Here is a 27,288-nt window from a genome sequence, read left to right on the forward strand (position 1 = left end):
TTTAGTACATATGTTATTTTGCTATTCTAAAATGCCATTTTAGTACATATTATTTGGCACTTTCAATAAAAAGGGTACAAAAAAGGGCTTGAATTTTAACAATGTTATATGAGCTGTTTTGTTTTACATATATTTATATGAGATTTGCAACCGTTTGCAGTCTGGATACAGTTTCAGTCCCTGATTTGTGTGCTTTTGTCATTTTCTAGCAATAAACATTAAACAAAAATTCAATAAATAAAATTAAAATGTTAAATTACACCAGAATAGGTAATAGGGTTACATATTTAGCCTAAATTAAGCTATCACTCATGCAGTAATGGTTGTGTGCAAAATTTTAGAACACACAGCAAAGTTTTATGTTTTTGGTCATTTCAATAAGATATTAAATATTAAATATTTATACAGTGAATATCAATTCAACAGATTATCTCAAAATACCTTGGTATGATTTTAATTGTTCCATAAAGTTGAGAAGGTTAAGACCGGTTAAGATGGGACAGGCCAAAATCCCCATTTCAAGGTGACTATGCTAGATAACAGTTTATCTAAAATGTCTAATAAAATATCTAATAGTCTAATAATTTTCAAAGAACATGGGATTTTTGCCATTGTTGCTTTAAGAAACATAATGGAATACCAATTTGTACCCTAATCGTGGAAAGTGCAACTTGTAAAATAATCAAATATAACACAATACATTATGTAGTATAGTTCAGCCATGACAACTCTCTATTAAAGTATTGTAATAGATATAACAAGTTAATAGGCTTGGTCTTGGCAGACTAGATCAGCTTACACTCCTGCTGCTGCTGCAGAACAAGTACGAAGACTTACAACATACACAGACATGCTATTTCAAGCTCAATTAGCCATAAATAAAATCCCTGTGAAGCAGATCTAGACATGTGCTGCTGAGAAGGAGGAAGGTTTCAGTGAGAAAACTCTTGTAGCGTGCAAATGACTGGGGAAACTTAAATGCTAGACAAAGAGGGAGTACGCAAGTTGATTGGCTAGGAGATTATACGTCAAAGGACCAATCAGCTTGCACCATGTAGAGTTTCATGATTGAACTTTAAATCATTAAAAAAAACAACAAAAAAAACAGATCCACCTGTCCCTGAGTGGTCAAAATCGGGCATGTGCATGAAGTGTGCTGTGATGTTCCCGCTGTCCTCTCCAAACTCATTGCTGGCCACCAGCTTGTAAATGCCATTATGGATGTGTGTCGGAATGACCAGTTGCAGACAGCCATGGTACTCCGTATACGTGATTTCATGGATCTCGGTCCTGATGTACTGCTGCTCCTCCAACAGCTTGCCCTCGTGGTACCAGCGCAGCTGAGGCTTCGGATTGCCTGTCACAGTGAATGGGATGCACCAGTCCTGATGCCTTTCGGGCTCCTCCAGCTGCACGATAGTAGGGGGAACTGACTCAGGAAGAAGAAGGGGAAAAGGAAGGAGAAAGAAGGAAAGAGAGGAGGAGGAGAGGATGTGTGATCACAGGATGCACCACAGGAGTAAACAAGAGGAATGTGGAAAACTTTGCTGTAGCTTGATGAAAGGACAGAATCTGACAGCACACAGAGTGGAGGGGCAGTATAGAGGGGTACTAGGGTGACGAATACAAGAGAGTGATAAGAAATGAAGAGGCTTACTGTAGTATTAAAAAACCAACGTAAAGAAACATACAAATAACCAAACACAAAAAGGAGAAAATTCTAACTTATGGCTGGTTACCTGATTTGGCATTGATTATATAATACATAACTATACAGTTAAGTTACATGAAGATGATAAGTTATGTTATGTTAAGACATAGAAGTTAAAATGTATATAACCCTTTGGAATTAGCTGGTTTCTGCATTAATTTCTCATAAAATGTGATCTCATCTTCATTAAAGTCACAACATCGCTCTGTCCCTAGAGCAGCTTTGGTACTCTCTGATCACTGTCTGGTTCATCTTCTTCCAACCTACAGGCAGAAACTAAAATCAGCTAAACCTGTAGGTAAGAGTGGAAAGAGATGGACCAATGAAGCAGAGCTGGAACTACAAGTCTGTTTTGACTGCACTGATTGGAGTGTTTTTGAAGCTGCAGCCACCAACCTGGACGAGCTCACAGATACTGTGACATCATATATCAGTTTCTGTGAGGACACGTGCATTCCTACTAGGACTTATTTAACATACAGCAATGACAAACCATGGTTTACAACAAAACTCAGACAGCTTCGTCAGGCCAAAGAGGATGCTTACAGAAGTGGGGATAAAATCTTGTATAATCAGGCCAAAAACACACTGACAAAGGAGATTAGAGTGGCTAAAAGAAGCTACACTGAAAAGCTAGAAAACAAGATTTCAGCAAACGACCCTGTATCAGTGTGGAGTGGCCTGTAAGACATTACCAACTACAAGACACAACCCCCCAACACTGTAGGGAATCAACAACTGGCTGATGACCTGAATGTGTTTTACTGATTTGAAAAGCCCAGTCTCACACCCCACACACGCTCTGACCTTCACTTCACTCAAACATCAACACTACCTGCAACCCCTCTCCTCCCCTCTCCTGCTACTCAACCTGCACTTAAGATCTCTGAAGAGGATGTGTGACGGGTCTTCGAGAAACAGAAGACAAGGAAATCACAGGGCCCATACGGTGTTTCACCCACTTGTCTAAAAGCCTGTGCTAACCAGCTGACCCCCATCTTCACACAGATCTTCAACACATCACTAGAGCACTGTGAAGTTCCCAGCTGTTCAAATGCTCCACCATCATCCCTATCCCAAAGAAATCCAAGATTGCAGAACTTGATGACTACAGACCTGTCACCCTGACGTCTGTGGTCATGAAGTCATTTGAGAGACTGGTGTTGGCCCACCTCAAGTATATCACTGGACCCCTTCTGGATCCCTTGCAGTTTGCCTATCCAGCAAACAGGTCAGTGGAAGATGCAGTCAATATGGGACTGCATTACATACCGCAACATCTAGACAGACCAGGGACTTATGCAAGGATCCTATTTGCGGACTTCAGTTCGGCTTTCAACACCATCATCCCTGCATCCCCAGCATCCCCTCTATCTGTCAGTGGATCAGCAGCTTTCTGACAGGAATAGGCAGCAGTTAGTGAGATTGGTTGAAAGGCTGGCTCACTGGCTCAAAACAGTGGAGATGATAGTGGACTTTAGGAGGAACACCCCAGCAACAACCCCGCTCACCATTCTAAACAGCACCGTGGCAGCATTGGAGTCATTCAGGTTCCTGGGCACTTCCATCTCACAGGACCTGAAGTGGGAGTCCCACATTGACTCCATTGTGAAAAAGGCCCAGCAGAGGTTTTACTACCTTCACCAGCAGAGGAAGTTCAACCTGCCACAGGTGCTGCTGATCCATTTCTACACAACAGTCATTGAGTCTGTCCTCTGACTTCTATAACTGTCCGGTTTGGTTCAGCTACCAATTCAGACATCAGAAGAATTCAAAGGATAGTCCGGACTGCTGAACGGATTATTGGTACTCACCTTCTCACCCTCCAAAAACTGTACACATCCAGAGTGAGGAAACAGGCTGAAAAAATCGCTTTGGACCTCATTCACCCAGCACACTACCTTTTTGAACTGTTGCCCTACAGATCTCTGAGTGCCAGAACAGTCAGTTGCAAGAACAGTTTCTTCCCTCAGGCCATTCACCTTCTGAACGGTTAAAACTGCCCCAATACTCTCCATTGTGGCAATACAATCATGTGCATATTCAACTATTCATTCATATTTATATTCCATTTATATTTATTTGATATATCTTACCTCTTCTGCACAATACATTTAATCACCATATAACTGTATATCTGTATATAACATATTTGAAAAACATTATTGCCCTACTGTAGTTTTCTCTATATATTTATCTGTTGTATCTTATTTTTTATTCTTATTTCACTGTTTATGTATATATGTTTATATGTATATTTCAAATGTTTGTATGTATACGTTGTGTATATATATATATATATATATATATATATATATATATATATATTATTTTATTCTCTTTGCACTGGAAGCTTCTGTCACCATGACAAATTCCTTGTGTGTGTAAGCATGCTTGGCAATAAAGCTCATTCTGATTCTGAAGTATAGACAGCACAATGTGCTTATGCTACCAACACACAAACAATTATAATCTTTCTTGTCTTTATTTAACCAGTCCCATTTAAAATGAACAGTGCTGTGGAAAAAGTAAGTGAATCCCTAGGCTAAAGACGACTTTAAAAAAGCTAATTAGAGTCAAGAGTGTCAGAACGAGAGTGAGACAAAGGGACCCAAAAGCAGAAGGGACAGTTCAAATGATTTATTAACAACAGTAAATGTCTATAGGAACAGGACTGGTGAAGGAAGGCGACCCCGTCACTGGCTGCAGTGGCAGGAGAAGAGTCTTAGGTACATGGTAGCCATGCAGTGGGCTAAGGGAGAAGTGTGTTCATAGACAGGTGTATGCATTGTTGAAGTCAGGAGCAGATCCATAGGAAATGTTCGATGAAGCGTGGTGTGGTGCAGAACAAAGCCCAGGTGAAGGAGGGCTGGCATTTTCCCGACATGCAGGCAGAGACGAGGAATCCTTCACTGGCAATTCGTGGGCGGTATGGACAGGCATATGGTGAACTGGAAGGTAACCACACTTCCCGACACGCGGGCAGAGACAGGCAACCAACAGACACACGAGACAGCACCAAATAAACAGAGAGAGCAAGGTTAATGCTTGATAGGTCAAACATTCAGCATAGGCAAGAACACATTCAACATTAAACTACATTTAACTTTAAACATTGAATGATCCAGCATCGGATATGACACATGAGGGGATTTAAATAAGCAGGAAACAAACAAGAGGCAGGTGCCGCTCGCAGCTGAAAGTTGTCATGATCAGCATTCCCATGGAAATAATCAGGGTTCCCAAACTTCCCATGGAAATGCTGATTCCACATGTTAGTGGCACCTGAAACACAAGAGGGCAAAACGTAAACACGCTTTGACCAAAACAAACAGGGAATGGTGATGCCACAGTCCTCATCAGACAAAAACTCAACTTGAGGCAGGGTCTGGCAGCCTGGGAGGAGGCCTCAGGGCGGAGACGACACAGGACTGGGTGGTGGCCACTGGAAAGGTGGCAGAGAACTGGGCGGCAGCTCCTGGATAGGGTTCAAGGGGGAGTGGCTCAGGGGGAGGAGCCGTGGACAGCTCAGGCGTGGACGCTGATTGCGGCAGGGGAATGGCCTTCGTGGCCATGAGCACAGGTTATGACAGGGGAACAGCTTTCATTGCTGTGAGAACTGGCAGTGACAGGGGAACAGCTTCCGTGACTGTGATAAATGGCAGTGACAGGGGACAGGGGCTGTGAGAACCGACATGGACTGGGGAACAGCCTCCGTGGCTGTGAGGACAGGCAGTGACAGGGGAGCAGCTTCCATGGCTGTGAGCACAGGCAGTAACTTGGGAACAGTTTCCTCAGCTGAGAGCACTGGCAGTGACAGGAAAAGCCTCTGTGACTGTGAGCACAGGCAGTGACAGGGGAACAGCCTCCTTGGCTGTGAGCATGGACAGTGACTGGGGAACATCTTTCTCCACTGTGAACGCATGCAGTGACTGGGGAACGACCTCCGTGGTTGTGGGCACTGGCAGTGGCAGGGGAACAGACTTCATTGCTGTGAACACAGGCAGTGACTGGGGAATGACCTCTGTGGTCGTGGGCACTGGCAGTGGCAGGGGAACAGCCTTCATGGCTTTGAACACAGGCAGTGACAAGGGAACAGCCTCTGTGGCTGTGAGCACAGGCAGTGACTGGAGAACAGCTTCCTCGGCTGTGAGCACTGGCAGTGACTGGAGAACAGCTTCCTTGGCTGTGAGCACTGGCAGTGGCAGGGGAACAGCCTTTGTGGCTGTGAGCACAGGCCATGAATTGTGAACGACCTCCGTGGTCGTGGGCACTGGCAGAATAACTGTCTTCGTGGCTGTGTGCACAGGCAAGGACAGGGGAAGGACCTCTGTGGTCGTGGGCACTGGCATTGGCAGGGGAACAGCCTTCATGGCTGTGAACACAGGCAGAGACAGAGGAATGATCTCTGTGGTCGTGGGCATTGGCAGTGGGATGGCCGAGACTTCAGGTGCTGGCTCTGGGACGGATGAGGCTTCAGGCACTGGCTTGTTGATCGTGGCAGGCGTGGACGCTGGCTAGTTGACTGTGGCAGGCATAGGTGCTGACTTGTTGACCATGGCAGGCGTGGGCTCTGGCTCATTGACCGTGGCAGGCGTGGGCACTGGCCGCAGCAAGGAAATGACCCTCATGGGCATGGAGATTGGCAGTGGCAGGGAAAATGCCTCAGTGACCGTGGGCATTGTCAGCAGCAGGGAAATGGCCCTCATGGCCATGGACGTTGGCAGCAGCAGGAAAACAGCTTTCGTGGCCATGGACATTGGCAGTGGCAGGGAAACGGCCTCAGTGACCGTGGGCACTGACAGCAGCAGGGGAATGGCCTTTGTGGCCGTGGATGTCATCAGTAGTAGGGGAATGGCCCTCATGGCCATTGGCAGCAGCAGGCTGTCAGCGACTGAGAAGCAGGTGTCTGGCTCCTCCTCCTCCTTTCCTGGGCGGTGATTGGTTCATCACACCGCAGCACGGCCGGATTGAACACTCGGCAGAGCTCTGCGCCGAATGGCAAGAACGAGGTGCAACAAAGGCGTTCATTGTCCCAAATGGCGGTTCCCCAATCAGCAGCCCTTCCAGTGAGGCACAGGATGATGTAAGCCACCTTCACTCTCTCCGACGAAAAAGCAGAGGGCTGAAGAACAGAGCACATTGTGAGAGAAAGGCACTAACGGATCCCACCTCAACTGAGAATGGAGCTGGAGGGAGGATGTGCGCCTCTTGGTGCCAAGGGGTGTGGGGAACCATCGAAGCCGGTGGGTGTGTATCTTGAGAGGGGCCGGGAGATGGGCGGAGTTGTTTGACCACCACAGTGAGTTCAGCGAGCTGCAATGCCATCATCTCCAATGCCCGGTTCAAAGCGGAGATTTGGTCTTGTTGACACCCCAGCAGGGCTCCTTGCTGTGAGAGGGCGGAGTGAAGAGTCGAGTCCTCCACTAGTTCCATGTGTGGCTAGTTTATTCTGTCAGAACGAGAGTGAGACAAAGAGACCCAAAAGCAAAAGAAACAGTTTAAAGGATTTATTAACAACAGCATATGTCTATAGGAACAGGTTTTGTGAAGGAAGGCGACACCGGCACCGGCTGCAGTGACAAGAGAAGAGTCTTAGGTGCATGGTTGCCACGCAGTGGGCTAAGGGAGGAGTGTGTTTGTAGACAGATGTATGCATTGTGGAAGTCAGGAGCAGATCCATAGGAAGTGTCCATTGAAGCATGGTGTGGTGCAGAACAAAGCCCAGATGAAGGAGGGCTGGCGTTTTCCCGATACGCAGGCAGAGACGAGGAATCCTCCACTGGAGATTCGTGGGTGGCGAGGACAGGCGTATGGAGAACTGGAAGGTAACCACACTTCCCGACATGCGGGCAGAGACAGGCAACCAACAGACACATGAGACAGCACCAACTAAATAGAGAGAGCAAGGTTAACGCTTGACAGGTCAAACATTCAGCATAGGCAAGAATACCTTCAACATTAAACTACATTTAACTTTAAAATTTTATGATCCAGCATCGGATATGACACACAAGGGGATTTAAATAAGCAGGAAACAAACAAGTGGCAGGTGCCACTCGCAGCTGAAAGTTGTCATGATCAGCGTTCCCATGGAAACAATCAGGGTTCCCATGGAAACGCTGATTTGGTGTGCCAGCGGCACCTGAAACACACGAGGGCAAAACGTAAACACGCTTTGACCAAAACAAACAGGGAACGATGATGTCCTCGTCAGACAAAAACTCAACCTGACAAGGTGACAGGACCGTGACATCACCGGAGGGCACACGGCGGTAACTCGTGCACGGCGGTAACCAACAACTGGACTCATGCGCCCACACAAAGTACATACATGAAACACAAGACAGAAAGGGGACGATAATGCCACGGCCCCATCCCATGACAAGGAGTTGTCAAACCTGGCATCCACTTAATGAAATGAAATTGGAGGTGTGGGCTAGAGCTACTTTGACTTATAAAAAGCACTCAGACATCTTGAGTTAGCTATTCACAAGAAGCATCTGCTGACGTGAACCATGCCTCACAAAAAAAGAGATTTCAGAAGACCTCCGATCAAGATTTTCTATAAATGAAGACGATTTAGTACTGTTGCTACTCTCACTAGAAGTGGCGGTCCAGCCAAGACTGCAGAATGTTCAATGAGGTGTGACAGCTAAAGATTTTAGGAACATTGGAACTGGTAAACATCTCTGTTCATGAGTCTACTATACAGAAAACATTAAACAGCCATGGTGTCCATGGCAGGACACCACAAAGGAAGCTACTGTTTTCCAACAAAAACATTGCTGCGTGCCTGAAGTTTGCCAAAGACCACCTTGACACTCCACAATGCTGCTGGAGAAATGTTTTGTGGACTGATGTATCTAAGGTTGAACTGTTTGGGAAGAACATGCAGACATACCAACATAAAAACATCATCCCAACAGTGAAGTACAGTGGAGGGAGCATCATGATATTGGGCTACTTTGCTGCATCGGGGCCTGGACCGCTTGCCAATATTGTGGGAAAAATTAATTCCCAAGTTTATCAAAATATCCTATAGGATAATGTCAGGGTGGCTGTGCACCAGCTGAAGCTCAGTAGAAGTTGGGTGATGCAGCAGGACAATGACCCTAAACATCTAAGTAAATCCACTACAGAATGGCTTCAAAAAAAGTAAATCCACCTTTTGGAGTGGCCCAGTCAGAGCCCAGACTTTAACCCCATAGAAATGCTGTGGAATGACCTCAAGAGAGCCGTTCCCACCAGACATCCTAAAAATATGGCTGAGCTGAAGCAGTTCTGTAAGAAAGAATGGTCCAAAATTCCTTCAGAATGTTGTGCAGGTCTAATCCGCTTGAGGTTGAGGTTTTTGCTGCCAGAGGTGGATCGGTCAGTTATTAAATCCTAGGATTCACTTACTTTTTCAACAGTACAATGAATGTCCAATAAAGACATAAAGATTATAATTGTTAGTGTGTTGTTAGCTTAAGCACATTGTGTTTGTCTATACTTGTGACTTTGATGAAAATGAGATCACATTTTATGACCTATTAATGCAGAAAACCAGCTAATTCCAAAGGGTTAACATACTGTTTCTTGCCACTGCATATATTAAAACAAAGGTGAAGTGTGTAATTTTAGGTTTAGCAGAGGTTCAACATACATAAACCGTCAGAACAAACCGATTCACTAAAATAAATTAGACTTTCCAATGCTTCATATGACAGAGCTATTAAGGAGAGAGTTTGATAAGTTTCATCTCCTTTAATGGTGTCAGGATTCCAAGTGTGTTTAATAGCTAGTGCTCACATGTGTGAGTGCCGGGAACATTTTCAAATTCCAGGACATTTTGTGTCAGATGGAATTACATTTTTCCAGGACAGACAGCCAATAAATGGCAAACCCATGGGTGGCAACCCTAGTGGCTATCCAGCCAGTGCATGTGTTGTGATGTCAATGCAGATTTCACACTTTTTAAGTATTGAAATATTTCTGAAATATTGGTAACATGTTACAACAGAGTTGTATTTGTTAACATTAGTTAACAACATTTGTTAACATGAACTAACAATGAACAATACTTTTACAGCATTTATTACTATTGGTTAATGTTACTTTCAACATATAAAAACGCATTTTTAAAATCAAAAGTTACATATGGAAACATTAGCTACTGCACTATGAACTTACATGAACTAACAGTGCACAACTGAATTTTTATTAACTAGCATTAACAAAGATTAAAGTTATAGTTCACCCAAAAATTTAAATTCCCTCATCATTTACTCACCATCATGCCATCCCAGATGTATATGACTTTCTTTCTTCTGCAGAACACAAATGAAGATTTTAAGAAGAATATAAGTGAATGGTGACCAAAACTTTGAAGCTCCAAAAAGCACATAAAGGCAGCACAAATGTAGTCCATATGACTCCAGTGGTTAAATCCATGTCTTCAGAAGCGATTTGATAGGTGTGGTTGAGAAACAGATCAATATTCCTTTTTTATTATAAATTCTCCTCCCTGCCCAGTAGGTGGCGATATGCACAAAGAATGCAAATAGCCAAAAACAAAAGAAGAAAAATGTGAAAGTGAAAGTGGAGATTTACAGTAAAAAATATTGGCTTAAATATTGATCTGTTTCTCACCCACACCTGTCTCTTCAGAAGACATGGATTTAACCACTGGAGTCATATGGATTACTTTTGTGCTGCCTTTATGTGCTTTCTGGACCTTCAAAATTTTGATCACCATTCACTTGCATTGTATGGACCTACATAGCTAAGATATTCTTCCAAAAATATTTGTTTGTGTTCAGCAGAAAAAGAAAGTCATACACATCTGGGATGGCATGAGAGTGAGTAAATGATGCAAGAATCTAAATTTTTGGGTGAACTATCCCTTTAATAAATGCTGTAAAAAATATACTGTTCATTATTAGTTTATGATACCTAATGCATTAACTAATGTTAATGAATCAAACCTTATTATTTAGTGTTACCGAAATATTTGTTATTTATATGTTGCTTGTTTAAAAATAATTTTGTGAGAATACATGTCTATTTTTCTTCAATGCCGCTTTTTGCTCCCATAAATCTGTTACACCACCTATCAGCAGGGGCTAACTGGACCAATCTTAAACTCTTAGTTCGGACAAACTAGCCATTTTCAAGGTAAATAACTGCCCCAAACTTATGCCATTGGTTGAGCCAGAAGTTGACATGTCTGCTCATACAAACAGATCAATGTTTTGAAAGAGCCACAGTATTTACACCCTTTGGGAAGTCAATCTTACTGTGCAGTGGCTCACTCTGCACATTTAACTGGGATAGCAGAACGTATTTTAACATCGGAAAAATTACACACTTCACTTTTATATGCAAATAACAATCATTAGCACACAAAATCCAATCAGTAAATTTTATAAGACTACTTAAAGCTTACTATATTGTGGGGAAACTGAAAAATATTTTAGAGTGCCGTTATGAAACATTTGTGAGCTTTGCAGAGCCCAGTAGTCTCATATGATAGCTTGAGGGCAAATGTCCTCTTTTTTTAAGCATTTGGCACAAATTTTAAAAGTATCTTGAACTCTTAAACCCTGTCCAATAGTTCAACCTACCATTTCTTAAAAGAAACCCATTCAATCTCCACATATTAAAAGTAACATTTAGTACCATTAATAGTATATACGTTTATTTTTTACGAGGTCCCTGATCATTTCAGTCTGACCCAGTTTGGGCTGCACATTTCAGCATGGATTGTTTTGTGAATCTGTCACAATGTAATGCTGGTTTTGCAAAGAGGCTGGTATTGAAAATGGGTTTAGGCAAACTATACTGGACCAAGCAGCAAACCTGCAACCCATAAGTAAACATTGCGAAAAGGCCATTTATACAGAATTCATAGCAAGCATGTACAACTAAATTTTTGGTGAAAGAAACCTGGATTAACATTATAAGTGGACTTCAGGAAAATAATAAAATGATGGGGGAAAAAATGAACTTGGTACCCAAAGCAATGCAAAAGTATTCCACACCACAAACTGTGAGTCTTACAGAGAATATTGAGCAGGACTGAATCCTCTTTCTGGCCCACGATGTTTTCGGCTCTACAGGTGAGCTCTCGGCCATTGTCATCAGGTGAAAGTCCACTTAGAGTCAACACAGACTGTAGATCCATTTTGTTAATCTATGAGAAGACAACAACACTGGTATCTGATCTGAAGTAGTTTCAGACTGAAGTGTATCTGTCTAAGCATACCACTAATAATGGATGTTTTATTGATTAGAATATGAAAACATTATCAATGAAATAAAATGCATATAAAGTTGCATGGAAAGCAAAAAGATCTAAAACTACAACTGAAAGAAAATGGGTCTCATTCACTGTGACTATGCATGTATTGGTGTGAACAGAAATTATAATTCATCAGTAAGTTCACACTAACAAGTTCAACACCAACTGTAACCACATGTACACAAACAGACTCCCAGGGCCCTAAAAACACAGGATTGTGTGAAGCTGAAATGTTTATATTTATTACTATTAGAAATGTAATAATTAAGTGTTAGAACACAAATGATGATCATTATAGCACAATTTGGGATAGTTTCTGCTTAAAAATGCAGCCGATTGCTAAAGATGAAGGCTTTTTTAATGTGTGTATTATAGTGAGTGTTTTAAATATTAATGGGAAATGCTTTCATGGGTTAGGATCAAGTAGTTGCGGTTTCATGCTGCGTTCAATTGAGATATTTGAAAGACCATTACAGGATGCTAGAAAGATTGTGTTTAAATGTTCTTAATTTGTAAAATGGTGTAAGGGGTAGGTAGGTTAAAACTGATGTGAGGAAGACTGCAGTATTTGCAGTTTGAAGTGCTAAATAGGGTTATGAAAAAATATGCTCTCTGTACATTTGATAATTGCATTAAACATTGTATTACTCTTAGTTTATCATCAGAGTCTTGCTATGGGTCTATAATACAATATAATAGTTGATTTGATGCCAAAGCTAAAGAGCAGAGGCATAACAACCATTAAAACTTAGGGAATTTTCATTTTTGTTGAATTTACCCTTTAACTTCTTCAACTCTAGGGCATTTTTGGGCTGCCGCCTGCAATTTTTCACAATTTAAAAGCTCACCATTCACACATACTGTGGACTAATTGCCAAAAATTGGTCACAATTTTCTGAAAAAAATACAATAAAATAAAAAGATTACAATCTTGTGATTTTAATGATGAATAAAAAAAATATCCTAACTTTGTAAGCATGTAATTCTGGTTCTTAATTTATTCAACTAGATGGCAGCAAGTACTAGAACACATTTTTTTTCCTTGATCACCTTCTGAAATGTAGGTGGCACTCTAATGCATTTTAGCCCTCACAATATGCTCGTCCATAGACATTCAGTCTAATTTTCAGTTCATGCACCACCCCCCTTGTTTCAAATATCTCGGCCTCTGAGTGGACTAGACGCTCAATCTAGCTGTCATTAGAAAGCTGAGATCCTCCCGTTTGAGATTATATTTGATCATCAGTAGTCGATAACATATTTCTGATTATGTATTTAGCATGCTTTTCCTGCTGGACCGCATATTTAGTTGAGGACATCTAAGATAACATTGGATTATTCACACAAGCAAGCTCACAGACAAGTAAAAAATGTAAGGTAAGAGCAGATATAAAGCTTTAGCTATTTGGGGCTTATAGCAGCAGTGATCGGTGCATAAAAGAGACATTTGTATTTGATGTCTTACAGAAATCATAATTCACTTTGTGATTCTTTTGATTTCTTTTTTTAAACTGTGGTATTAGGGCAACAAAATAATCTGTACATTCACATTCCTGAGAAAGATAGCTTTCATTTGATATACAGGTGCATCTCAATCAATTAGAATGTCGTGGAAAAGTTCATTTATTTCAGTAATTCAACTCAAATTGTGAAACTCGTGTATTAAATAAATTCAATGCACACAGACTGAAGTAGTTTAAGTCTTTGGTTCTTTTAATTGTGATGATTTTGGCTCACATTTAACAAAAACCCACCAATTCACTATCTCAAAAAATTAGAATACATCATAAGACCAATAAAAAAAACATTTGTAGTGAATTGTTGGCCTTCTGGAAAGTATGTTCATTTACTGTATATGTACTCAATACTTGGTAGGGGCTCCTTTTGCTTTAATTACTGCCTCAATTCGGCATGGCATGGAGGTGATCAGTTTGTGGCACTGCTGAGGTGGTATGGAAGCCCAGGTTTCTTTGACAGTGGCCTTCAGCTCATCTGCATTTTTTGGTCTCTTGTTTCTCATTTTCCTCTTGACAATACCCCATAGATTCTCTATGGGGTTCAGGTCTGGTGAGTTTGCTGGCCAGTCAAGCACACCAACACCATGGTCATTTAACCAACTTTTGGTGCTTTTGGCAGTGTGGGCAGGTGCCAAATCCTGCTGGAAAATGAAATCAGCATCTTTAAAAAGCTGGTCAGCAGAAGGAAGCATGAAGTGCTCCAAAATTTCTTGGTAAACGGGTGCAGTGACTTTGGTTTTCAAAAAACACAATGGACCAACACCAGCAGATGACATTGCACCTCAAATCATCACAGACTGTGGAAACTTAACACTGGACTTCAAGCAACTTGGGCTATGAGCTTCTCCACCCTTCCTCCAGACTCTAGGACCTTGGTTTCCAAATGAAATACAAAACTTGCTCTCATCTGAAAAGAGGACTTTGGGCCACTGGGCAACAGTCCAGTTCTTCTTCTCCTTAGCCCAGGTAAGACGCCTCTGACGTTGTCTGTGGTTCAGGAGTGGCTTAACAAGAGGAATACGACAACTGTAGCCAAATTCCTTGACACGTCTGTGTGTGGTGGCTCTTGATGCCTTGACCCCAGCCTCAGTCCATTCCTTGTGAAGTTCACCCAAATTCTTGAATCGATTTTGCTTGACAATCATAAGGCTGCGGTTCTCTCAGTTGGTTGTGCATCTTTTTCTTCCACACTTTTTCCTTCCACTCAACTTTCTGTTAACATGCTTGGATACAGCACTCTGTGAACAGCCAGCTTCTTTGGCAATGAATGTTTGTGGCTTACCCTCCTTGTGAAGGGTGTCAATGATTGTCTTCTGGACAACTGTCAGATCAGCAGTCTTCCCCATGATTGTGTAGCCTAGTGAACCAAACTGAGAGACCATTTTGAAGGCTCAGGAAACCTTTGCAGGTGTTTTGAGTTGATTAGCTGATTGGCATGTCACCATATTCTAATTTTTTGAGATAGTGAATTGGTGGGTTTTTGTTAAATGTGAGCCAAAATCATCACAATTAAAAGAACCAAAGACTTAAACTACTTCAGTCTGTGTGCATTGAATTTATTTAATACACGAGTTTCACAATTTGAGTTGAATTACTGAAATAAATGAACTTTTCCACGACATTCTAATTTATTGAGATGCACCTGTATGTTTCATCTATTTTAGTGCTATTTAATATACTTTTATATTCATATTCATATTTCTACCACATGACCTCTAGGTGGCTTTTATTTGCAACACAGATGTTTGAGGTCTTATTTTGTTATTTTAAGTAACTTAAATGCAGAAGTGATGGTTATCTCTGAAAAGTTCAGATTCTAAGCTTGAAAATGTTAGGCGTAAACTTTACTCACAAAATAGCACTCCCTTTTGGACACGCCAGAGTTGAAGAGGAGTGCAAAGAACAACTTATTTGAAAAACGTTATTAACAAGCAGAAGTCAAACCACTGTGGTGGCAAAATGCAAGAGGTAAGCAGCAATCCTAGCACCTACAGTATTTACCAACTTCTGCCTTTCCGAAAATTAGGTAGGACTAATCGGTGAATGTCACATCATAAAATAAATATTCATGAGGTGAACTGTAATATTTTAAAATGTGTCTAAAATTTTTAAAATGTCAAGAGGCTATGTCCGGAATGGAATACTAACTTACTACTGACTGAATATTATGCAGTATGCACTACATACTGCCTACTATTAAAAAAGAAAGTTTAACAGATGCATTATGTAACAATAAACATTTCAAACAGTAGTATGCTAAATTTGTATTTTATGACCACTTCTCATTGCAAAAACTCTTGAAAAAAAATATGGTTATTTTTGCATTTTTAACTCTATCAAACAATCAAAACAAAGATATTTAAAACAGAGCTGCTAGATTTAATGTGTTAATAAAAAATAAAAAAAAATAAAAAAATTCTTTAAAAAGAAACGTGTTAAAATAATTACGCAATTAATCATGCCTCCAGACCGTACATGTTTTATTACCAACTGACTAATTCAGTCAGCAGGGGGAAGTAAGCGCAACTCCATCTGCACAGGAAACGGAGTTGTACAGGCAACAAACCAAAAGCTATTAAAATACAGCTGGATGGAGTAGAGTGCAGGGGCCTCTTTACGCATTTTTTAAAGTTTCAAGCTAAATTTCACTTGACAAAGCATCCTAAAAACGCTGTGTTTACGGCTAGAGATGCTGAAAACCAATAAAACTAGATGAAACCACAGTGAGAATCTTCAAAAGCGTCTGTCTGACGCACGTGTACATAGACCATCGACAATAGCGCAGACTATTGAAAGAACGTACATTGTGAGAACAGCCAAAATTTACCTCAGACCGATTGAAGAACTCGCTGTGAACTGTAGGCCAGTGAAAGGGTTGTGTTCAATGATATGGAAATTAAACAAGTAATATATTGACTTCTAAAGCCACTTTTTGTATTGTCTAATCAATAATTTACCCATTTGTATCAAAAAGGTAATGTCTTTGAATTATCTGAATTATTATATTTATTATACATTACATTTATAGTTATAGACTGAATTTTTTGTATTTAGCAGCCCTTTTTAGCAAATATTGATATATGTGAATAACTGTGAATAATTAGATTAATTAATCTGCATATTATATAATTAATTTTTAAAACATTTTAACTGATTTAACTTCCCTAGTTAAAAATTAAATCTGTAATAACTTTTGATTCATTCATTACACAGACAATGTGAAAGTCAAGACGCGCATTGCATTGTGGTATACAGTATTCTGCACAATGTACTTTTTTGTATACTGTTCATTTAAATAAATGTAGTAGGTCATTTGGGTATTTCATGCATATGGTACAGAAAATTTGCATACTGCACACAATATGCACACTGCAGAAATAGTAACTAGCCTTACACTTAAAAAGGCAAGCATGCGGGGGCCTGGGTAGCTCAGCGAGTATTGACGCTGATTACCACCCCTGGAGTCGCGAGTTCGAATCCATGGTGTGCTGAGTGACTCCAGCCAGGTCTCCTAAGCAACCAAATTGGCCCGGTTGCTAGGGAGGGTAGAGTCACATGGGGTAACCTCCTCGTGATCTTGATTAGTGGTTCTCGCTCTCAGTGGGGCGCGTGGTACGTTGTGCGTGGATCGCGGAGAGTAGCATGAGCCTTCACATGCGGAGTCTCCGCAGTGTCATACATAACGAGCCACGTGATAAAATGCGTGGATTGACTGTCTCAGAAGTGGAGGCAACTGAGACTTGTCCTCTGCCACCCGGATTGAGGTGAGTAACCGTGCCACTATGAAGACCTACTAAGTAGTGGGTATTGGGCATTACAAATTGGGGAGAAAAATGGGATAAAAAAAAATAAAAAAATCAAGCATGGTGTTACCTCGTGGCTGGTTATGAAAGGAGGGTGTTCACTTGAATTTATGCTCCAAGAAAGTTCAGGGGTTGGGGCCCCAGATGCACTACACATCACTGTAGCATTACTTCCTGCCATTTGATTGACCACAGCAGGGATGACGTCAACATGTGGATACTCTGGAAGACAGAAGCAGAATTTATTCATTTTTACTCTAATTTATAGGGATGCACGATATATCGGCCGATATATTATTGGCCGATAACCGGGAAAACAGCTGCAAGCGATAGTAAGCGTGCACACACACAGCGTGTCTGTGTGAGTGAAAGACAAGCTCATGTCACTCTGTGAGGAATATTTCAACATCTCTGCACCTTGTTACATTGTACTGGGTCTGGTTTTAATTCGGGATCACCTGCTGTAAGTAACAACATGCCATTTCCCATATTCTGTTTATGTTTCATGAGGCAATAAATGAAAATGTGACAAAAACATATATGTATGTTACTTGGGGGCGATCATTTTCGCATCACTTCATGAAACATAAACAAAATGTGGGAAATTGCACATTGTTACTTTCAGCACAGCACTGCAATAAAAACAAGTGTATTTTCATTTATTTCTCATTCAATTCAGCATTCATCTGTAATATAGGCACATTCCTGGTTCATGTTACATCTGCCAAACCTTAAACAGCAGTCCAAATTTCAAGCTTTTGAATGACACATATTTTTCAAATGAGACGCTTTTAATGAATTAGCTTGCAGTTCCAGGTTAAAGGATTAAAAATTAAAACTTTTTTGTAAAATATCTGTTATTGGTATCGGCCACAATGAGCTGTGAATTATCGGTTATCGGCCCAGATCATATACATATCAGTGCATCCTTACTAATTTATATGCCATAAAACTACCAAAGGAATTCTAGATTTTAAAAAAAACTCTTCAGAGATACTTTACACATGTGGTTTCTGTGGTGCATGAAAGGAGACATTTTAAACAATCTCTTTGCAGCTCACTTCCATTCAGTGACAGTTCAAAGTAAATGGTCTACATTTATATAGTGCTTTTTTAACCTTTTTTTTTTTTTTTCAAAGTGCTTTACACTGTGACACATTCACCCATTCACACACACACACACACACACACACACACACACACACACACACACACACACACACACACACACACACACACACACACACGCCAATGACAGCAGAGCTGCCATGTAAGGCGCTAGCCTGCCATTGGGAGCAACTGAACCCCAGTTCAGTGTCTTGCCCAAGGACACTCATGTGGAGTCATGTGGGCCAGGAATTGAACCACCAACCCTGTGATTAGTGGCCAACCCGCTCTACCACCTGAGCCACAGCCACCCTGGGTCCAAACCTCTATATACCCAGTCTTCTGAAGCCATATGATAGCTTTGTTTGAAGATCTCATAAACATTTGCATTCAGATTTAAAAAACGGCAGCCAGGTTTATGTCACTGAAGCCAAAACGCCATTAATTCTCACTTGTGTTGTAACTGAATGCAATGTGACAGTTCGAAATAGCGAAATAGAGACTGAGAACTGCATCGGAGGGGAAGATTTTAAATGAATAACAATTTACATTTTGTCTGTTCTGCCCACAAAGCTTTCAGATGGCTTCAGAAGACATAGAAAATGGTTTACACCAGGGGTCGTCAACCTACAGCACGTGTATGTATTTTTTTATGAAGTCTCACGCACCTGCATGCCAACCTACCAATCTACCTACCTGATGTAATTCTACCTTGTAATCATGCAGCGTGTTTTATTTAGTAATGAGCTGAATGAGAAGCTAAACACTATTAAAGTGTGACAAAACTGCGGCAGTCAACCGACGAGACTTAGAGTTTTAAAAAAAAGGACTAAAATATTGATCTGTTTCTCACCCACAAATATTATATTGCTTCTAAAGATATGGATTTAACCATTGGAGTGTTATGGATTACTTTTGTGTTTCCACTCAAAAGTCTGATCACCATTCACTTGCATTGTATGGACCAACAGAGCTGAGATATTCTTCTAAAAAAATTTGTTTGTGTTCAGCAGAATAAAGAAAGTCATACACATCTGGGATGGCATGAGGGTGAGTAAATGATAAAATAATTTTCATTATGGGGTGAACTATCCCTTTAATGAGATCAATTAAAAATGTCACGTCATGTCAAAAAGGTTGCTGACCCATGGTTTATATGGTTCTTTTATGATAAAATTTGTTCTTTTTTGGAACTTGACAGCTGTGGTCACTGTGATTTTCACTGTATGTAAAAAGAGCCGCATGAATTCTTCAATTTCTCCTTACAGTTTTGGAACGACATTAAAGGTGAGTGAATAATGACAGAATTTTTATTTTTGGGTGAACTATTCCAGTAGTCTAACTGCTAAGGTGTGCAACTAAGGGGGCTTTCACACTGGCAGTTTAGTCTGAAACAGAGCACGGTTCGTATGAAAAGTTGGTAATGTGAAAGCTGTTTTGTGAACTGGGGAGCGGACTGTGGTACCAAACCCGAGACTACCTGTAGGAGGTGGTCTGAGCTTGGTTGCAATTGAACTGTGGCGCAGTTCATGTGAGTGAGAAAGCAACCTGTACTCTGGTCCGCACTTGTTCAGGAAGTAAATTGTGCATGTGTTTTTGTCGATTTAAGCATGATGACATCATCAGTGGCACAAAAACAAACAAACACGTGCATCATGAGTGTCAGGGAAACGTTGTGGTACACAGAGGAGGTTTGGTGCCTTTTATATTCACTATAATGCCAAAAGTATTCGCTCATCTGCCTTTAGACGCATATGAACTTAAGTGACATCCCATTCTTAATCCATAGGGTTTAATATGACGTCGGCCCACCCTTTGCAGCTATAACAGCTTCAACTCTTCTGGGAAGGCTTTCCACAAGGTTTAGGAGTGTGTTTATGGGAATTTTTGACCATTCTTCCAGAAGCGCATTTGTGAGGTCAGACATTGATGTTGGACGAGAAGGCCTGGCTCGCAGTCTTCGCTCTAATTCATCCCAAAGGTGCTCTGTCGGGTTGAGGTCAGGACTCTGTGCAGGCCAGTCAAGTTCTTTCACACCAAACTCGCTCATCCATGTCTTTATGGACCTTGCTTTGTGCACTGGTGCGCAGTCATGTTGGAACAGGAAGGGGCCATCCCCAAACTGTTCCCACAAAGTTGGGAGCATGGAATTGTCCAAAATCTCTTGGTATGCTGAAGCATTCAGAGTTCCTTTCACTGGAACTATGGGGCCAAGCCCAGCTCCTGAAAAACAACCCCACACCATAATCCCCCCTCCACCAAACTTCACAGTTGGCACAATGCAGTCAGACAAGTACCGTTCTCCTGTCAACCACCAAACCCAGACTCGTCCATCAGATTGCCAGATGGAGAAGCGTGATTCGTCACTCCAGAGAACGCGTCTCCACTGCTCTAGAGTCCAGTGGCGGCGTGCTTTACACCACTGCATCCGACGCTTTGCATTGCACTTGGTGATGTATGGCTTGGATGCAGCTGCTCAGCCATGGAAACCCATTCCATGAAGCTCTCTACGCACTGTTCTTGAGCTAATCTGAAGGCCACATGAACTTTGGAGGTCTGTAGCGATTGACTCTGCAGAAAGTTGGCGACCTCTGTGCACTATGCGCCTCAGCATCCTCTGTCATTTTATGTGGCCTACCACTTCGTGGCTGAGTTGCTGTCAATCCCATCGCTTCCACTTTGTTATAATACCACTGACAGTTGACTGTGGAATATTTAGTAGCGAGGAAATTTCACGACTGGACTTGTTGCACAGGTGGCATCCTATTACAGTACCACGCTGGAATTCACTGAGCTCCTGAGAGCGGCCCATTCTTTCACAAATGTTTGTAGAAGCAGTCTGCATGCCTAGGTGCTTCATTTTATACACCTGTGGCCATGGAAGTGATTGGAACACCTGAATTCAATTATTTGGATGGGTGAGTGAATACTTTTGGCAATATAGTGTATGTGTGTGAGTGAGCATGCAACCTGCTGTGTCCTCAAAAAAGATGTATCATATATAAAGTAGTCACCTTCTCCTGGACACATACAACTGCTGAATTACGGCATGCAAAGCACAGAGGCCACAGTGTCGTTTACTCTAGTGCACATCATGTCACAAAATTCATTAAAAAAAACACACTAATATAGTGACCCACGTTGTGTTTTCCATCATGTGCATGTTTGTGATGTTGCAAGTTGATCACAGAAAAGCACTGGGGTTCGACAGAATCATACGCGAGTCTGAAACCAGACCAACGCTCCAGGGGGCGCCGGAAACAATCGCACTCGGATTCGGACCACAGCAAACGTGCCCTGTGTGAAAACCACCTTATCTGTGCATTGAACAATATATACAGTAGTTTCAATTTCATTACCACATGAAGGAAGAGAGAGTCTGGTGAGGGCTTTTGCTCTCCCTCCATCCTGCAGACATTGCAGCCCCTCTTTCTCACTGTCATCCAGCATTTGTTTAATCCAGATGTTCTCACATACACATTGCAAAGGGTTCCCAGACAGCAATCTACAGCAAACCAAAAGAAATGGTTGATTATGCTTACATGCTGTACAAACAGCATACTGTATGTACATTAATGCAGTTCTTGTACTGAAAAGGTCTTACAAAGTTGACATGTTTGAGTTACGAATTGCCATCCATGAGAGTGTTGATAAGTTATTGTCTCTGAGATTCCTATAGATATAGAAAAGAGAAAAAAGCAGAATTAATTTGAAATAAAAAATAACAATATACTGTAGAAAATCTTTTTGAAAACATAACACATTTCTTTGAAGCTAATGTGTGTAACTTTTTGGATGTTAAAACACCTATCTATTATTTATATTCTAAGACAACTATTTACAAGGTTCATTTCCTGGAAAACTGTATGACTAGCCCAACATAGCAACATTGACTTAACCAATGACATGAGTTTTGGGCGGAACAATTTGTTTATTCGACCAATGACAGACGTGAGAGGAGTGTTTGGGAAACCTGTTTGAAAACAGTTATTATTTTTCCAACTCCGTTTGGTGATGCTAGCAGCACAAAAATTATGCACAGGGTTAGTTATTCGAAAAATGTCAATTCTGTTGTCATTAACTCGTCCCACTTGCATCTCAACATTGAACACAAAAGGAGATTTTGGGCAGAATGTTAGGGAGTGACAGCCTCAGTCACCGTTCATTTTTATTGTATGGAAAAAAGCTGCAATGAAAGTGAATGGTGACTGATGCTAACATTCTATCTTCTTTAGTGTTCAGTCGAAGAAGGAAAATCATACAGTTTTGGAATAACATGAGGGTGAGTAAATAATGACAGAATTTTAATGTTTGGATGAAATATCCCCATTTCAAATCATTTAAAAAACACTTACAGATATTGAAGTTTCGAATTGTTGAAGAAGGCCATCGTAGATACAGATGTCAGGTGAGTATTGGTCACTGTTCTGCGGGAGGCAAATGTTTACAGCACATAAGTTCTGCTGTCCTATAAGGTGTCATTAATACTTTATATACTCTTCATAATACCAGATACTCACAAATTCCTGAGATTTGAGTAGAACTTCATATGGTCCTCGTTGATTGTTAATAGCTTTTTTTGATTTGTGATGTATCTGTCGAAAGAAAAAATTATTACCCTTTCAAAAAAGGTAACACTGTACAATAACGTTCCATTTGTTAACTTTAGCTAACAATATTAGTTGGCATGAACTAACAATGAACTATACTTTTACAGCATTTATTAATCTTGGTGCATTAATTAAAATATAAATTTCAGCATATAGTAATACATTTTTAAAATCAAAAGTTGAATATGGTAACATTAGCTAAAGCACTATGAACTAACATGAAGTTACAATGAACGATTTTATTTTTATTAACTAGAATTAACAAAGATGAATAAATGTTGTAAAAAATATATTGTTCATCGTTCAAAAACACATAGTATTATCATGGTACTATTATCATGCCCAAATATAACCTGGCAACACCATGGTACTTTGATACCAACAGTACAGAATGATTACTTTTAGTAATATAATGGTCATTTTTGGTATGTTGTTGTTATAGTAGTATATGTTTCAATAACATATCAGAGAACAAACAATTTAACTAGATTTAACTACGCCTAAAAATAATCAGGCATAAGATGATAATACCATGGTACTTTGCAGGGGCGTCATGCACATATATATATATATATATATATATATATATATAAAATTTTTGAGGGGGCACAAAGGTCAGCTATATTTACAATATTTTTATCTTGCGCAGTGTGTGTCATAAGCAGTCATGCATGACAAAGTGGCTGATGTCTCTTGAACGAGCTTGACAAGCGCCTCCGCCTCGATCCGTTCAGCCGCCCACCGCCTTTCTCCCATTGAAAATACGGAACCTGCGGCTACCGAGGAACCATGTAAAATCGCCTTTTGTTACTTTAAGTTTTTTCAATGACTGGAATTAGGACATAAGCTGCTGCAAAACCTGTCAAATGCATTTCAGTGCCAAATGAAATGAACAGCAACTGATCAAACAAAAACATACACATAATCCATATTAGACTATAAAAAACTGATTGACTCTTCCACAGACGTCAGACATAGTTGGCAAACGTTAACTCCACTGAAGTTTATGCATATCATTTGTCTTTATTACCATAAGGCCTAAGAAACTGCTAGAAAAATCACAAAACAAATTGAGCCCAAAATTGTTCTTATTTTTCTGATTTGATATTATATATCTCTGGGTGTAAATAAGATGGCTCAAAAAAAGTTTTTTGTTTTGTTCCCAATCATGTCAACTGTATTTGAGAACATTTTGTGTTGGCAAAGCAATCAAAAGTTATAGCATTACAAAAATAATTTATCATAGAGTCCAAAAACATCTCCAAGTGTCCAAAAGCCTCTCCAAACAAATAAAACATAATAACTGTACATAAAAAAAATGCAAACACAACAACTAAAGGTATGCATAGCATGTAGACATGATTTTAGTAATGAGATTTCACAGAATGAGTTTCATTCTGTGCCATTTAAGTCATCATTGAGTTTGTGTCATTTATTTGGCGCCATCTCCTGGTGGCCATATGTAACTTTGTGTTTTGGTGGATTATCTAATGATCTATGCATCCGATTAACTTGAGTGGGGGCTCCTTTGAAAGATAATTACCTCCTCTAAGTATTGGTATGTGATATTTTATTTTCCGTTTATATTTCTTAGTTATAAGCGAAAACACGGCATACAAGCAACACCAACATAATTGTCAAAGACATATACTTAGCTTTTACTCGCAATATATTTGTCTGTGAGTAAAACAAATAGATGGGTTGTATTCTACTCTTTGAGAGCTTTCCAACTACATATGACACGACTGTTTGATCAGTTTGATGTTTTTACTAATTGCAATATATGTACAGTGCAAATTTCTTTATAAATTATCAAAACAGAACACTTCTAATTTGTCTGAAAATTTCAAAGCACTTTGTTTTGGTCATAATGCCTACATACATTAGAAAGTACAGCTTTAAGCTTTCAAACGATACCTATTTTGTGTTGTTCAAGACCATAATTTGATATTTTTTCTCACGGGCCCGAACGTTTTAACACCTGTTTGTCACTATGCACTGCAAAATATTTCTGATCCATGAGATCATTGCGTGCAATGTCTAAAGTTTGATTCTGAGGTATTTCGATCTAATATTTTATCATTTTTTAAATTTTGCAAATTTACATAGCCAATGAGAATACCTACAATTATCACATTTAAGTTGAGACAAAATACTAATTTATCACTTTCCGTTTTGTTCAAGGTGATCAAATCAAAAGTTTTTAAAGAACTGTCCAATAAGAGAAAGGCTTGTATTTGGGGTAAAAATGCACTCCAGTTGCAGGGGCTAAAGGCCCCTATAAAACACATTGTTTTTTTTAAGTGGTGCGAATAGATTTGTTATGGAAAATGTCCAAAGTGGGCTCACATTGATTGATCCAATCACAATGAAGATTAATTTGTTTATATAATATTTTAGATGTTATGAAATGCCAAATGTGGTTGAAATTAACAGGAAATGTTGCACCCTTGCCACCTCTTTAAAAAAAACCTTGTGTTATGATTTACTTTCACACAAATTATATTGCACCATCAATATTCTATAAAAAGAAATGTATTTTTTCAATCTTGAAACACTTACAGCCAGACAATATATATATATATATATATATATATATATATATATATATATATATATATATATATATATATATATATATAAGAAAAAATAAATAAAAAGAAATGCACATTTACCCCACCGTTTAACACGTAACTCCAAGGTACTTCAAAGAAAACCAGGAATGCATGTCCAAAAAACATGGCAATACTATGGTAGGCTACTCGTTTGTGAGTAAAGTAAGTTTCAATAATATTATCTGTGAATAGCATTTTGAAACAGCTTAAATAGACGCACCATCATTTGACATCCCGCTTATCAAACTAGTTAATAAAGGTTTGCATGCATGAGAACGACATGATTTCACTACAGCATATGTGGGTCCGCTGCGCTGTTGTCGTGGAAACGGAGTGACATATTTGCGTAGGCGCCGATGCCTCTTGCTCTGCGGACACGTTAGACTACTCCCCAACTAACCTATAAACAACCATTAACGTATGCAACTCCAACTAACGCACAAGTATGCGTTTAGTCAACGTTTATTTCAGAAAACAGCTTAAATACGGATGCATTCCTGATTTCAGGCGCGAGTCGTTTGAGTCATTTGACTGTCTCTCAAATCGACTCGTCTTTCAGTGGTGTCTAATGCAAGAACTCACGAGCGATACGTCTCTATGAACCGGACGCTGTATCGAATTGCCTTAAGTGGACAGTATATACATTTTACTCGTGTAACGGGATAATGTTGTAGTATTTTTCCTATTCTGCTGGCATTATAAAGAGAAAGTCTGCTAAGGTGAGTCAGCAGCCCACAAAATGATGGTCTGAGGGGCCACCTTTGAATGTCAACTTATAGCCTAACCACTTACATCCACACACACAGACGACACAATGTCCATGGTGTTATTTAATATAGCCTATGATAAGTCAAGAGCTCACATTCATTTTACGCCCTGAATTATTACAGCAAACTCCTAATATGTAACGGTGGAAGGTTATGGATTAAAAAGAAGAAGAAAAGAAAAACCTTAAATAATGCACTAGACTTATTTACAATTAAACAGCGCCCTCGATAAATTAATAAATCTCCCCACGCTTCTCGCGCGCGCGCGCACACACACACACACACACACTCACTCACTCACTCATAAACACACGCAAACACGCGCGCGCTCTTTTGTATCACTCGCTCAAACGCTCGACTTACATATCCGTGATGTTTTCCATGTCACTCTCCGGCATCAAAACAGGGAAATCCTCGATCCCCGGTTCTTGATCGATACACGAGATCCTCGAGCCATTGCACGAGCACGATACAGGGCAAGCCGAGCTGAGCCTCAGCAGCTCGAATAAAAGCCCACACAGCCCCCAGAGAGCCATTCCACGAACCCCTGCCATCATAGCAGGTTATTGCCCCGTATAAGCAATAAAACCCAAATGTTGTGTAATAGCGTCTTGTAGTGTTTCAGCAGTTCCGCGATGAGCCGCCGCTGCTGTGAGATGCGCAAAGACGTTGTGCGCGAGGCGAGACTGTCATGGAGTGGCCTTCTCCGGTCTCCGCAGAGCGGTGATAATAGCGCGATGTGAAATTTCAGCACCGCAACTTTTTTTTTTTTTTTTTTTTTTTTGAGGGGTGCCAAAATAGTGCGCTATCTAGGTTTGGCTTCTTCCAGACACTGTTGTAAAACGTGTGGCCGCAGGCTGTCTACGGGCTGCG

General features: G+C 40.4%; 1 protein-coding gene across 1 annotated transcript in view; it reads right to left on the bottom strand.

The window, feature by feature from the left end:
- LOC127430760 (BDNF/NT-3 growth factors receptor-like) overlaps positions 1 to 27,288 on the bottom strand; it is a 46,096-nt gene extending 18,808 nt beyond the window's left edge. Inside the window, exons 1-8 of the mRNA XM_051680788.1 lie at positions 26,779 to 27,288; positions 22,944 to 23,018; positions 22,779 to 22,850; positions 22,028 to 22,096; positions 21,783 to 21,928; positions 17,387 to 17,538; positions 11,756 to 11,888; positions 1,115 to 1,429 (exon numbers count right to left, since the gene is read on the bottom strand). Of these exons, the coding sequence (XP_051536748.1) occupies positions 1,115 to 1,429; positions 11,756 to 11,888; positions 17,387 to 17,538; positions 21,783 to 21,928; positions 22,028 to 22,096; positions 22,779 to 22,850; positions 22,944 to 23,018; positions 26,779 to 26,972 (1,156 nt within the window). The 5' untranslated portion in view covers positions 26,973 to 27,288. The remainder of the gene's footprint in view (positions 1 to 1,114; positions 1,430 to 11,755; positions 11,889 to 17,386; positions 17,539 to 21,782; positions 21,929 to 22,027; positions 22,097 to 22,778; positions 22,851 to 22,943; positions 23,019 to 26,778) is intronic.

The sequence above is a fragment of the Myxocyprinus asiaticus genome, chromosome 3 (assembly GCF_019703515.2).
Source record: "Myxocyprinus asiaticus isolate MX2 ecotype Aquarium Trade chromosome 3, UBuf_Myxa_2, whole genome shotgun sequence".
NCBI classification, from domain to species: Eukaryota; Metazoa; Chordata; class Actinopteri; order Cypriniformes; family Catostomidae; genus Myxocyprinus; species Myxocyprinus asiaticus.